Consider the following 13088-nt stretch of genomic DNA (forward strand, 5'->3'; position numbering starts at 1 on the left):
TATAAAGTGAGCCATTTTACTGAAACGGTCAACTACCACCAAAATCACTGTTCTCCCGGAGGAACTCGGCAGGTCCGTAATAAAGTCCATAGGCAAATGCGTCCAAGGACGAGACGGAATAGACAATGGAAGAAGTGAACCAGCCGGTCGAGTATGAGCAACCTTTGACCGAGCGCAGGTTTCATAAGCTGTCACGCAATTCTCAATGCTCTTATGTAACCCTGGCCACCAGAATCTCCGGGATACTAGATCTCAGGTGGACTTACCCCCAGGATGTCCAGCGAGGACAGTATCGTGATGTTCTTTGAACACCTTGTATTGCAGGCCCTCAGGGTCTTCAGAGAACCCTATACCGGGTATTGGGTTCCGGAGCACACAGACGGTCACTGCTCCTCTATGACCTTGTGTCGGCAGAAAAGTCTTTAAATTTTCCAGGCAGTATCTGGATTGGACTCCCCCGATTGGTAGAGGGTTGTCTTCTTTGCTGAGTCAGCAGCTGTAGGATGCACTCCAGTCAGTATGGCTTCAAAAACCTGTGACAACCGACCAGGACCTTATGGAGTCACTCCGGGCCCGTCTAGCTGCTGTCTGTGCTGTACACGGTGGTCACTGTGGATATTATCTTGTGGTAATGATAATGGGACTCGACTGTGTATAATCTACCTGTTTATAATATGCATGCAGAGTCCGTCTGCTGCCTGTCTGTATGTAGGGTAGACTGTAATGTGCCACGCAGCACTCGTGCTCTGGGTGGGGGCTGAGGGGCCACTCCGCCTGAGGGGCCCACTAGGGGATACACCTGCTCCGCTGTGGCCCAGTCCAAGCCTGCCCTCATCATCACCACCATCATCCTTATCAGTCGATGTTATCAAAATGGTGGAGTAGTTGGGGGGCTGTCAGGAGGACTATAGAGCAGTCATGAAGAGTCAGAGGGTGTCAGGCGATCTATGGAGGAGTCATTGGGTGTCAGGAGGACTTTGGAGGGTTTAGTTAGTGTCAGGAAGACTCTAGAGAAGTAAGTCAGGTGTCATGTCAGACTCTGAAGGTATATAAAGTTGTCAGGAGGACTCTAGAGGAGTCAAAAGGATTCTGGAAATGTAAGAAGGTGTCAGGAGGAGTCTAGAGCAGTGTTTACCAACCAGTGTGCCTACAGCTGTTGCAAAACTACAACTCCCAGCATGCCCGAACGACCAAAGACTGTCCGGGCATGCTGGGAGTTGTAGTTTTGCAACAGCTGGAGGCACACTGGTTGGGAAACACTGGTCTAGAGGACAAGCCGGAAGGCTTTGGTCAGTATTTTTAGTTTCACACTAGCGTTCAGAGATCCGGTACCGCCTGCTGGAGCTTGTGGACCCAGCATGGTCGGGCGCTGCCTGAATGTCTTAACCATAATGGGGAGCGGTGGAGATCCGGCCACAACCCGGCTAATATACCGATGATCGGCCGGACTAAAGCCGTCGTGCAAACACATGAACGTGTCCTCTGGAGGAGTCAGTGATCGGGGGGATCAGGAGACGCGCACAAAACTAGTGGAAAATACTGAATGAGAGGCCAAAGTGTCCCCCCCCTCCGCCCCCCCTCTGGTCTCTGCAGGGCGGTCAGGACACGGGCGATGCTATAGATACATTGTTCTATTATTACTGTAACATTGTAACAAAATAGAAATCAAAGTAAACTTTATGTGACGATTTCCATGATACAGCGGACGGACATCATCCTGTGGCTGCCGACTGTACAGATCACGTGCCGACACCTCGTACATCAGCCCCCCGTCACTGTGTCGTCCTATTGTGTGAATACAGCCCAGTGGTCACTGGTGTCCAGTCAGACTTGTGCTACTACGGCAACTACAATAGGGTAACCACAACAAGCTGCAGCAAACTGACCCCTAATTACAGGTCTGGACACCGTATATAAGGAGCAGCTGAGACGTGTCTGCAGTTACCTGTAACCTCCGCCGCCTCACAGCCATGGCCGCCTACACAAGCCTCCTCCTGGTCGCTGCTCTCTGCACTGGTGCAGGTAAGTGGGAAATGCGGCAACTCCAGATGTTTGCTGAAGCGTCTTATTATTAGTGGTGTTTTTAATGCATTTTTTAGTCTATGTTTTAATGCAGCATCTTGAAGCGTTGGGTTAAAAAAGTCATATAAAACACAAAAAAAAAAAAACAATTTTTGTGTCAAGGCAGCTTCTTTGGGGTATTTTAAGGGGTGCTTTTTGCAGTGATTTAGGCAAAAAAAAAAAAGGTCACCTTTAGATGTCGGCTACTAATCTATGGGGAAGGCTAAATTCAACTCAAAAATGCATTTTTTTTTATTTAAAAAAAAAAAATTTGCAACCACGACGTGCTCCAGGTCTGGTGTTTTTGTCTCCTTTTCTGGCGTCTCACAGATATTTTTATTTTATTTTTTGCTGTTTTTGACCTTGCTTGAAAACTTGCAAGTGTCCACAACAATAGCTGGCGGAGCTGGGTGACGACCCCTGGCGGAGCTGGGTGACGACCCCTGGCAAAGCTGGGTGACGACCCCTGGCGGAGCTGGGTGACGACCCCTGGCTGAGCTGGGTGACGACCCCTGGCAGAGCTGGGTGACGACCCCTGGGGGAGCTGGGTGACGACCCCTGGGGGAGCTGGGTGACGACCCCTGGCAGAGCTGGGTGACGACCCCTGGCAGAGCTGGGTGACGACCCCTGGCAGAGCTGGGTGACAACCACTGGCAGAGCTGGGTGACGACCACTGGCAGAGCTGGGTGACGACCCCTGGCAGAGCTGGGTGACGACCCCTGGGGGAGCTGGGTGACGACCCCTGGCAGAGCTGGGTGACGACCCCTGGCAGAGCTGGGTGACGACCCCTGGGGGAGCTGGGTGACGACCCCTGGCAGAGCTGGGTGACGACCCCTGGGGGAGCTGGGTGACGACTCCTGGCAGAGCTGGGTGACGACCGCTGGCAGAGCTGGGTGACGACCCCTGGGGGAGCTGGGTGACGAGCCCTGGCAGAGCTGGGTGACGACCCCTGGGGGAGCTGGGTGACGAGCCCTGGCAGAGCTGGGTGACGACCCCTGGCAGAGCTGGGTGACGACCCCTGGCAGCGCTGGGTGACGAGCCCTGGCAGAGCTGGGTGACGACCCCTGGCAGAGCTGGGTGATGAGCCCTGGCAGCGCGGGGTGACGACCACTGGCAGAGCTGGGTGACGACCCCTGGCAGAGCTGGGTGACGAGCCCTGGCAGCGCGGGGTGACGACCCCTGGCAGAGCTGGGTGACGAGCCCTGGCAGCGCGGGGTGACGACCCCTGGCAGAGCTGGGTGACGAGCCCTGGCAGAGCTGGGTGACGACCCCTGGCAGAGCTGGGTGATGAGCCCTGGCAGCGCGGGGTGACGACCCCTGGGGGAGCTGGGTGACGACCCCTGGCAGAGCTGGGTGACGACCCCTGGCAGAGCTCGGTGACGACCCCTGGCAGAGCTGGGTGACGACCCCTGGCAGAGCTGGGTGACGACCCCTGGGGGAGCTGCCAGGGTCACCGACTGTCACCCAGCTTTCCCAGAAAGAGATATAACTATCATGTGACTTGTGAACGTGTCTCTATTCTTTTTATTGCAACCTTTTCATCCTGGCAGGGCCCCAAGGGCCACACCTGTTCCAGGTTCTGCAAGGGTTGAGAGAGCATGCTGGGGGTTGTAGTTCCCAGCCTCCATGGATACTTTATGCCGTCCTGCTTGTCTCTTGCAGTTTACTCCTTGACCTGTTACACGTGCGCATCTGAGAGCAGCAACAGCAAATGCATGACGGCGACCAACTGCAGCGCCACGGACACCAGCTGCATGACCTCCGTGGTGTCCGGCGGAATCGGTGAGTGCCGCAATCTGGGGTCCACAGTACACCATCCAGGGGGCTGCGACCGGGAAGAGTGCAGAGACAGAGGGAGAGACAGGGGCAGAGAGACAGAGAGAGGAATAGAGAGAGAGAGACAGGGGCAGAGATAGGAATAGAGAGAGAGAGAGGGGCAGAGAGAGGAATAGAGAGAGAGAGAGGGGCAGAGAGAGAGGAATAGAGAGAGAGAGAGGGGCAGAGAGAGAGAGAGGAATAGAGAGACAGGGGCAGAGAGAGAGAGAGGAATAGAGAGACAGGGGCAGAGAGAGGAATAGATGAGAGAAAGAGATATATATATAGAGAGAGAGACAGGGGCAGAGTTAGAGAGGGAGAGGGACAGAGCGAGGGTCAGAAAGAGAGAGAGAGACAGAGAGAGGGCCAGAAAGAGAGAGGGAGAGAGGGATAGACAGAGCCAGAGAGAGGGACAGCAAGAGTAACAGAGGGTGACAAAGAGAGAGGGACAGAAAGACAGAGCAAGAAAGGGGAAGAGAGAGGGAGAGGGACAGAGCGAGGGTCAGAAAGAGAGACAGAGAGAGGGAGAGAGGAAAAGGGAGAGGGAAAGAGAGCTAGAAAAGAGAATAGGAGAAAGAGAGAGATGGAAGAAGAGAAACAGAGAGAGACAGAGAAATAGAGAGATGGAAAAAGAGACAGAGAGACAGACAGAGGGAGGGAAAAGGAGACATATATAGAGAGACAGATAGAGGGAGGGAAAGAGAGAGAGAGAGAGAGAGAGATAGAGGGAGGGATATATAGAGAGAGAGGAAAAGAGAGAGAGGTATAGAGAGAGAGAGAAGGAAAAAGATAGGAAAAGGGAGAGGGACAGCGAGAGAGACAGAGGGAGAGAGAGAAAGAGATAAAGACAGAGAAATGGAAGAAGAGAAAGAGAGAAAATAGGTGATGGGGAGAAAGAGAGACAGAGAAAGATGATGAAACAGGGAAAGAAAGAAGGGGAGAGAGGAAGAGACAGAGAGAGGAAGAGACAGAAAGAGGAAGAGACAGAGAGAGGCAGAGACAGAGAGGAAGAGACAGAGAGAGGCAGAGACAGAGAGAGTGCCATCAGACATCATTGCAATTGCAGTAACTTACAATTTTTACTAAATGTTCTGCTCCAGATTTATATTTTTTACCAAATTCAATTAATTGTGACAGTCTGTATAGAAGAGACCTCCACAGTGTGACCGCTCTTACAGTAGAGACCTCCACAGTGTGACCGCTCTTACAGTACAGACCTCCACAGTGTGACCGCTCTTACAGTAGAGACCTCCACAGTGTGACCGCTCTTACAGTACAGACCTCCACAGTGTGACCGCTCTTACAGTAGAGACCTCCACAGTGTGACCGCTCTTACAGTACAGACCTTCGCAGTGTGACCGCTCTTACAGTAGAGACCTCCACAGTGTGACCGCTCTTACAGTAGAGACCTCCACAGTGTGACCGCTCTTACAGTACAGACCTCCACAGTGTGACCGCTCTTACAGTAGAGACCTCCACAGTGTGACCGCTCTTACAGTACAGACCTCCATAGTGTGACCGCTCTTACAGTACAGACCTCCACAGTGTGACTGCTCTTACAGTAGAGACCTCCACAGTGTGACCGCTCTTACAGTACAGACCTCCACAGTGTGACCGCTCTTACAGTACAGACCTTCGCAGTGTGACCGCTCTTACAGTAGAGACCTCCACAGTGTGACCGCTCTTACAGTAGAGACCTCCACAGTGTGACCGCTCTTACAGTACAGACCTCCACAGTGTGACCGCTCTTACAGTAGAGACCTCCACAGTGTGACCGCTCTTACAGTACAGACCTCCATAGTGTGACCGCTCTTACAGTACAGACCTCCGCAGTGTGACTGCTCTTACAGTACAGACCTCCACAGTGTGACCGCTCTTACAGTACAGACCTCCGCAGTGTGACCGCTCTTACAGTAGAGACCTCCATAGTGTGACCGCTCTTACAGTACAGACCTCCATAGTGTGACTGCTCTTACAGTACAGACCTCCACAGTGTGACCGCTCTTACAGTACAGACCTCCGCAGTGTGACCGCTCTTACAGTAGAGACCTCCATAGTGTGACCGCTCTTACAGTACAGACCTCCGCAGTGTGACCGCTCTTACAGTAGAGACCTCCGCAGTGTGACCGCTCTTACAGTAGAGACCTCCACAGTGTGACCGCTCTTACAGTACAGACCTCCATAGTGTGACCGTTCTTACAGTACAGACCTCCACAGTGTGACTGCTCTTACAGTAGAGACCTCCATAGTGTGACTGCTCTTACAGTAGAGACCTCCATAGTGTGACCGCTCTAACAGTAGAGACCTCCGCAGTGTGACCGCTCTTACAGTACAGACCTCCACAGTGTGACCGCTCTTTACAGTACAGACCTCCACAGTGTGACCGCTCTTACAGTAGAGACCTCCATAGTGTGACCGTTCTTACAGTACAGACCTCCACAGTGTGACTGCTCTTACAGTACAGACCTCCACAGTGTGACCGCTCTTACAGTACAGACCTCCGCAGTGTGACCGCTCTTACAGTAGAGACCTCCACAGTGTGACCGCTCTTACAGTAGAGACCTCCACAGTGTGACTGCTCTTACAGTACAGACCTCCACAGTGTGACTGCTCTTACAGTACAGACCTCCACAGTGTGACCGCTCTTACAGTACAGACCTCCGCAGTGTGACCGCTCTTACAGTAGAGACCTCCATAGTGTGACCGCTCTTACAGTACAGACCTCCATAGTGTGACTGCTCTTACAGTACAGACCTCCATAGTGTGACCTCTCTTACAGTAAGAGACCCTACCACAGTGTGACCTCTCTTACAGTACAGACCTCCATAGTGTGACCGCTCTTACAGTACAGACCTCCGCAGTGTGACCGCTCTACAGTAGAGACCCTCCACAGTGTGACCGCTTCTTACAGTAGAGAACCTCCACAGTGTGACCGATCTTACAGTACAGACCTCCATAGTGTGACTGCTCTTACAGTACAGACCTCCGCAGTGTGACCGCTCTTACAGTAGAGACCTCCACAGTGTGACTGCTCTACAGTACAGACCTCCACAGTGTGACCGCTCTTACAGTACAGACCTCCATAGTGTGACTGCTCTTACAGTACAGACCTCCGCAGTGTGACCGCCTTACAGTACAGACCTCCACAGTGTGACCGCTCTTACAGTAAGAGCCTCCACAGTGTGACCGCGCTTACAGTACAGACCTCCACAGTGTGACCGCTCTTACAGTAGAGACCTCCATAGTGTGACCGCTCTTACAGTAGACACCTCCATAGGGTACCGCTCTTACAGTAGAGACCTCCAGCAGTGTGACCGCTCTTACAGTAAGACCTCCGCAGTGTGACCCGCTCTTACAGTAGAGACCTCCACAGTTGACCGCTCTTTACAGTACAGACCTCCATCAGTGTGACCGCCTCTTACAGTAGAGACCTCCACAGTGTGACGCTCTTACAGTAGACACCTCCATAGTGTGACCGCTCTTACGTAGAGACCTCCATAGTGTGACCGCTCTTACAGTAGAGACCTCCACAGTGGTGACCGCTCTTACAGTACAGACCTCCGCAGTGTTACCGCTCTTACGTAGAGACCTCCACAGTGTGACCGCTCTTACAGTAGAGACCATCCACAGTGTGACCGCTCTTACAGTAGAGACCTCCACAGTGTGACTGCTCTTACAGTACAGACCTCCACAGTGTGACTGCATCTTACAGTACGAGACCTCCACAGTGTGACCGCTCTTACAGTAGAGACCTCCATAGTGTGACCTCTCTTACAGTAGAGACCTCCACATGTGACCGCTCTTACAGTACAGACCTCCACAGTGTGACCGCTCTTACAGTAGAGACCTCCACAGTGTGACCGCTCTTACCTAGAGACCTCCATAGTGTGACCTCTCTTACAGTAAGACCTCCATAGTGTGACCTCTCTTACAGTAGAGACCTCCACAGTGTGACCGCTCTTACAGTAACAGAACCTCCGCAGTGTGACCGCTCTTACAGTAGAGACCTCCATAGTGTGACCGCTCTTACAGTAGAGACCTCCATAGTGGTGACCTCTCTTACAGTAGAGACCTCCACAGTGTGACCGCTCTGACAGTACAGACCTCCGCAGTGTGACCGCTCTTACAGTGCAGACCTCCCAGTGTGACCGCTCTTACAGTAAGACCTCCACAGTGTGACCGCTCTTACAGTAGAGACCTCCACAGTGTGACCACTCTTACAGTACAGACCTCCGCAGTGGTGACGCTCTTATAGTGGCAGACCTCCACAGTGTGACCGCTCTTACAGTAGAGACCTCCACAGTGTGACCGCTCTTACAGTAGAGACCTCCACAGTGTGACCGCTCTTACAGTAGGGACCTCCACAGTGTGACCGCTCTTACAGTAGGGACCTCCACAGTGTGACCGCTCTTACAGTAGAGACCTCCACAGTGTGACCGCTCTTACAGTACAGACCTCCACAGTGTGACCGCTCTTACAGTAGACCTCCATCAGTGTGACCGCTCTTACAGTAGAGACCTCCATAGTGTGACCTCTCTTACAGTAGAGACCTCCACAGTGTGACCGCTCTTACAGTACAGACCTCCACAGTGTGACCGCTCTTACAGTACGAGACCTCCACAGTGTGACCGCTCTTACAGTACAGACCTCCATAGTGTGACCGCTCTTACAGTAGAGACCTCCATAGTGTGACCTCTCTTACAGTAGAGACCTCCACAGTGTGACCGCTCTTACAGTACAGACCATCCACAGTGTGACCGCTCTTACAGTAGAGACCTCCACAGTGTGACCGCTCTTACAGTAGAGACCTCCACAGTGTGACCGCTCTTACAGTAGAGACCTCCACAGTGTGACCGCTCTTACAGTACAGACCTCCACAGTGTGACCGCTCTTACAGTAGAGAACCTCCACAGTGTGACCGCTCTTACAGTAGAGACCTCCACAGTGTGACCGCTCTTACAGTAGAGACCTCCACAGTGTGACCGCTCTTACAGTACAGACCTCCACAGTGTGACCGCTCTTCAGTAGAGACCTCCACAGTGTGACAGCTCTTACAGTACAGACCTCCAGCAGTGTGACCGCTCTTACAGTACAGACCTCCACAAGTGTGACCGCTCTTACAGTACAGACCTCCACAGTGTGACCGCTCTTACAGTACGAGACCTCCAAGTGTGACCGCTCTTACAGTAGAGACCTCCACAGTGGTGACCGCTCTTACAGTAGAGACCTCCACAGTGTGACCGCTCTTACAGTACAGACCTCCACAGTGTGACCGCTCTTACAGTACAGACCTCCACAGTGTGACCCGCTCCTTACAGTACAGACCTCCACAGTGTGACCGCTCTTACAGTACAGACCTCCCACAGTGTGACCGCTCTACAGTACAGACCTCCACAGTGTTACCGCTCTACAGTAGAGACATCCACAGGGTGACCGCTCTTACAGTAGCAGACCTCCAACAGTGTGACCGCTCTTTACAGTAGAGACCTCCCAGTGTGGACCCCCTCTTACAGTAGAGACCTCCGCAGTGTGACCGCTCTTACAGTAGCAGACTCACACAGTGTGACCGCTCTTACAGTAGAGACCCTCCACAGTGGTGGACCGCTCCTTACGTATAGGGACCTCCACAGTGTGACCGCTCTTACATTAGAGGACCTCCACGTGTGACCGCTCTTACAGTACAGGACATCCACAGGGTGACCGCTCGTTACAGTAGCAGACCTCCACAGTGTGTACCGCGTCTTACAGTACAGGACCTCCGCAGTGGTGACCACTCTTACAGTACAGAACCTCCATCGTGTGACCGCTCTACTAGTAGAGACCTCCACAGTGTGACCTCTCTTACAGTACGAGACCTCCACAGTGTGACCAGCTCTTACAGTACAGACATCCAACAGGGTGACCCGCTTCTTACAGTACGAGACCTCCACAGTGTGTGACCGCTCTTACAGTACAGACCTCCAGTGTGACCGCTCTTACAGTACAGACCTCCGCAGTGTGACCGCTCTTACAGTACAGACCTCCACAGTGTGACCGCTCTTACAGTACAGACCTCCACAGTGTGACCGCTCTTACAGTACAGACCTCCGCAGTGTGACCGCTCTTACAGTACAGACCTCCGCAGTGTGACCGCTCTTACAGTACAGACCTCATGTGACCGCTCTTACAGTAGACCTCCACAGTGTGACGCTCTTACTAGAACCTCCGCAGTGTGACCTCTTACAGTACAGACCTCCGCAGTGTGACCGCTCTTACAGTACAGACCTCCAGTGTGACCGCTCTTACAGTACAGACCTCCGCAGTGTGACCGCTCTTACAGTACAGACCTCCGCATGTGACCGCTCTTACAGTAGACCTCCGCAGTGTGACCGCTCTTACAGTACAGACCTCCGCAGTGTGACCGCTCTTACAGTAGACCTCCGCAGTGTGACCGCTCTTACAGTACAGACCTCCGCAGTGTGACCGCTCTTACAGTAGACCTCCGCAGTGTGACCGCTCTTACAGTACAGACCTCCGTGTGACCGCTCTTACAGTACAGACCTCCGCAGTGTGACCGCTCTTACAGTAGACCTCCGCAGTGTGACGCTCTTACAGTACAGACCTCCGCAGTGTGACCGCTCTTACAGTACAGACCTCCGCAGTGTGACCGCTCTTACAGTAGAGACCTCCACAGTGTGACCGCTCTTACAGTACAGACCTCCATGTGACCGCTCTTACAGTAGACCTCCGCAGTGTGACCGCTCTTACAGTAGACCTCCGCAGTGTGACCGCTCTTACAGTACAGACCTCCGCAGTGTGACCGCTCTTACAGTACAGACCTCCGCAGTGTGACCGCTCTTACAGTACAGACCTCCGCAGTGTGACCGCTCTTACAGTACAGACCTCCGCAGTGTGACCGCTCTTACAGTACAGACCTCCGCAGTGTGACCGCTCTTACAGTACAGACCTCCGCAGTGTGACCGCTCTTACAGTACAGACCTCCGCAGTGTGACCGCTCTTACAGTACAGACCTCCGCAGTGTGACCGCTCTTACAGTACAGACCTCCGCAGTGTGACCGCTCTTACAGTACAGACCTCCAGTGTGACCGCTCTTACAGTACAGACCTCCGCAGTGTGACCTCTTACAGTAGAGACCTCCGCAGTGTGACCGCTCTTACAGTACAGACCTCCAGTGTGACGCTCTTACAGTACAGACCTCCAGTGTGACCGCTCTTACAGTACAGACCTCCGCAGTGTGACCGCTCTTACAGTAGACCTCCGCAGTGTGACCGCTCTTACAGTACAGACCTCCGCAGTGTGACCGCTCTTACAGTACAGACCTCCGCAGTGTGACCGCTCTTACAGTACAGACCTCCGCAGTGTGACCGCTCTTACAGTACAGACCTCCACAGTGTGACCGCTCTTACAGTACAGACCTCCGCAGTGTGACCGCTCTTACAGTACAGACCTCCATTGTGACCGCTCTTACAGTAGACCTCCGCAGTGTGCCGCTCTTACAGTAGACCTCCGCAGTGTGACCGCTCTTACAGTAGAGACCTCCGCAGTGTGACCGCTCTTACAGTAGACCTCCGCAGTGTGACCGCTCTTACAGTACAGACCTCCGCAGTGTGACCGCTCTTACAGTAGACCTCCGCAGTGTGACCGCTCTTACAGTAGACCTCCGCAGTGTGACCGCTCTTACAGTAGACCTCCGCAGTGTGACCGCTCTTACAGTACAGACCTCCAGTGTGACCGCTCTTACAGTACAGACCTCCACAGTGTGACCGCTCTTACAGTACAGACCTCCGCAGTGTGACCGCTCTTACAGTACAGACCTCCGCAGTGTGACCGCTCTTACAGTACAGACCTCCATGTGTGACCGCTCTTACAGTAGACCTCCGCAGTGTGACCGCTCTTACAGTAGACCTCCACAGTGTGACCGCTCTTACAGTAGAGACCTCCGCAGTGTGACCGCTCTTACAGTAGAGACCTCCGCAGTGTGACCGCTCTTACAGTAGAGACCTCCGCAGTGTGACCGCTCTTACAGTAGAGACCTCCGTTCTGTGGTCATCTCCTGATTGTCTTCTCTCCCCTCCTGTAGGGAGTCTCTCTGCCGCCACCATTACTAAGACTTGTACCGCAGTCTGTGCAGAAACCGGATTTAACGCTGTTGTGGTCTCAACAAAAGTGTCCTGCTGCAACACCGACCTGTGCAACACCAGCGGAACCAGCAGCATCAAGGCCACCTACACCGTCCTCGCCGCAGCCCTGGCCGCCATCGGGGTTCTCCTCAGAAGCTCCTCCATGTGATTTTCAGATTTTATTTAAAAAAAACTCGAAATCTAGCATGTAATAAAAGGCTACAGAGATGTGGTGGTGTTGTGTCATCTCTGCGGGGGGGGGGGGGGGGGGGTGGGGGGGGGCAGGCGATCGGTAACAGACTCCTGGATTCACTCTTGTGACTGTCAATCATTGAAAAATGCCATCATTGTCTCAGACAAGAATACCGCTTTAAGTTTTACCATGGTCATTGGGAGGGGTGCAGGTTGACAATGTGGCTTTCAGACCAGAAAAGGTTGTGCACCCCCATTACTTCAGGATTGCTCTTCAGTCTTTACATTGCTCTTTAGTCTTTACTTCATGGTTGCTCCTCAGCTTTTCCTTTAGTGTTGCTCTTCAGTTTTTATCTCACAGTTGCTCTTCAGCTATTACTTCGAGGTTTGCTCTTCAGCCTTTAGTTCAGGGTTGCTCTTCAGCTTTTATCTTGCAGTTGCTCTTCAGCCTTTACTTTAACTCCTTAGGGTCCATTCAGACGTCCATATGTGTTTTGCGGCCCGCACATCGCCGGCACTCTCATAGAAAATGCCTTTTCTTGTCCGCAATTGCGGACAAGAATAGGACATGTTCTATTTTTTTGCAGAACAGAAGTGCGGATGCGCAAATGCGGATGCGAACAGCACATTCCGGCCCCACGGATGCCGACCCATTTTGCAGACATGTGAATGGACCCTAAGTGGCCACTAAAACACCTTTTTACTGATGTAAACAATGGGTGTAAGCTAGACAGCTGGCCTTAATCAATTGTTACATGTACCCAAAATGGTGCATTAAAAACTGTAACTTGTCCTGCAAATAATAAGCCCTCATACAGGTACATTGATGAAAAAACTAAAAAGTTATAGCTCTTGGAATGCTATTTTTCAGTGTGGCTCTTCAGTTCTTACCTCAGGGTT

General features: G+C 52.7%; 1 protein-coding gene across 1 annotated transcript; it reads left to right on the top strand.

The window, feature by feature from the left end:
- Nucleotides 1-1885: 1885 nt before the first annotated feature.
- On the top strand, nt 1886-12165 carry LOC122922842 (lymphocyte antigen 6E-like). The gene is made up of 3 exons (XM_044273593.1): nt 1886-2022; nt 3724-3843; nt 11957-12165. The coding sequence occupies exons 1-3, from the start codon at nt 1971-1973 to the stop codon at nt 12163-12165; spliced, it is 381 nt and encodes a 126-aa protein (XP_044129528.1). The 5' UTR covers nt 1886-1970.
- Nucleotides 12166-13088: the final 923 nt, after the last annotated feature.

The sequence above is a fragment of the Bufo gargarizans genome, unplaced genomic scaffold (genome assembly GCF_014858855.1).
Source record: "Bufo gargarizans isolate SCDJY-AF-19 unplaced genomic scaffold, ASM1485885v1 fragScaff_scaffold_778_pilon, whole genome shotgun sequence".
NCBI lineage: Eukaryota > Metazoa > Chordata > Amphibia > Anura > Bufonidae > Bufo > Bufo gargarizans.

Bases quoted from the DNA above. Each gene is read 5' to 3' on its own strand.
- LOC122922842 (XM_044273593.1), top strand. From the start codon at position 1,971: ATGGCCGCCTACACAAGCCTCCTCCTGGTCGCTGCTCTCTGCACTGGT. The intron at 2,023-3,723 runs GTAAGTGGGAAA...TGTCTCTTGCAG, and splicing joins TGCTCTCTGCACTGGTGCAG to TTTACTCCTTGACCTGTTAC. The intron at 3,844-11,956 runs GTGAGTGCCGCA...CCCCTCCTGTAG, and splicing joins CGTGGTGTCCGGCGGAATCG to GGAGTCTCTCTGCCGCCACC.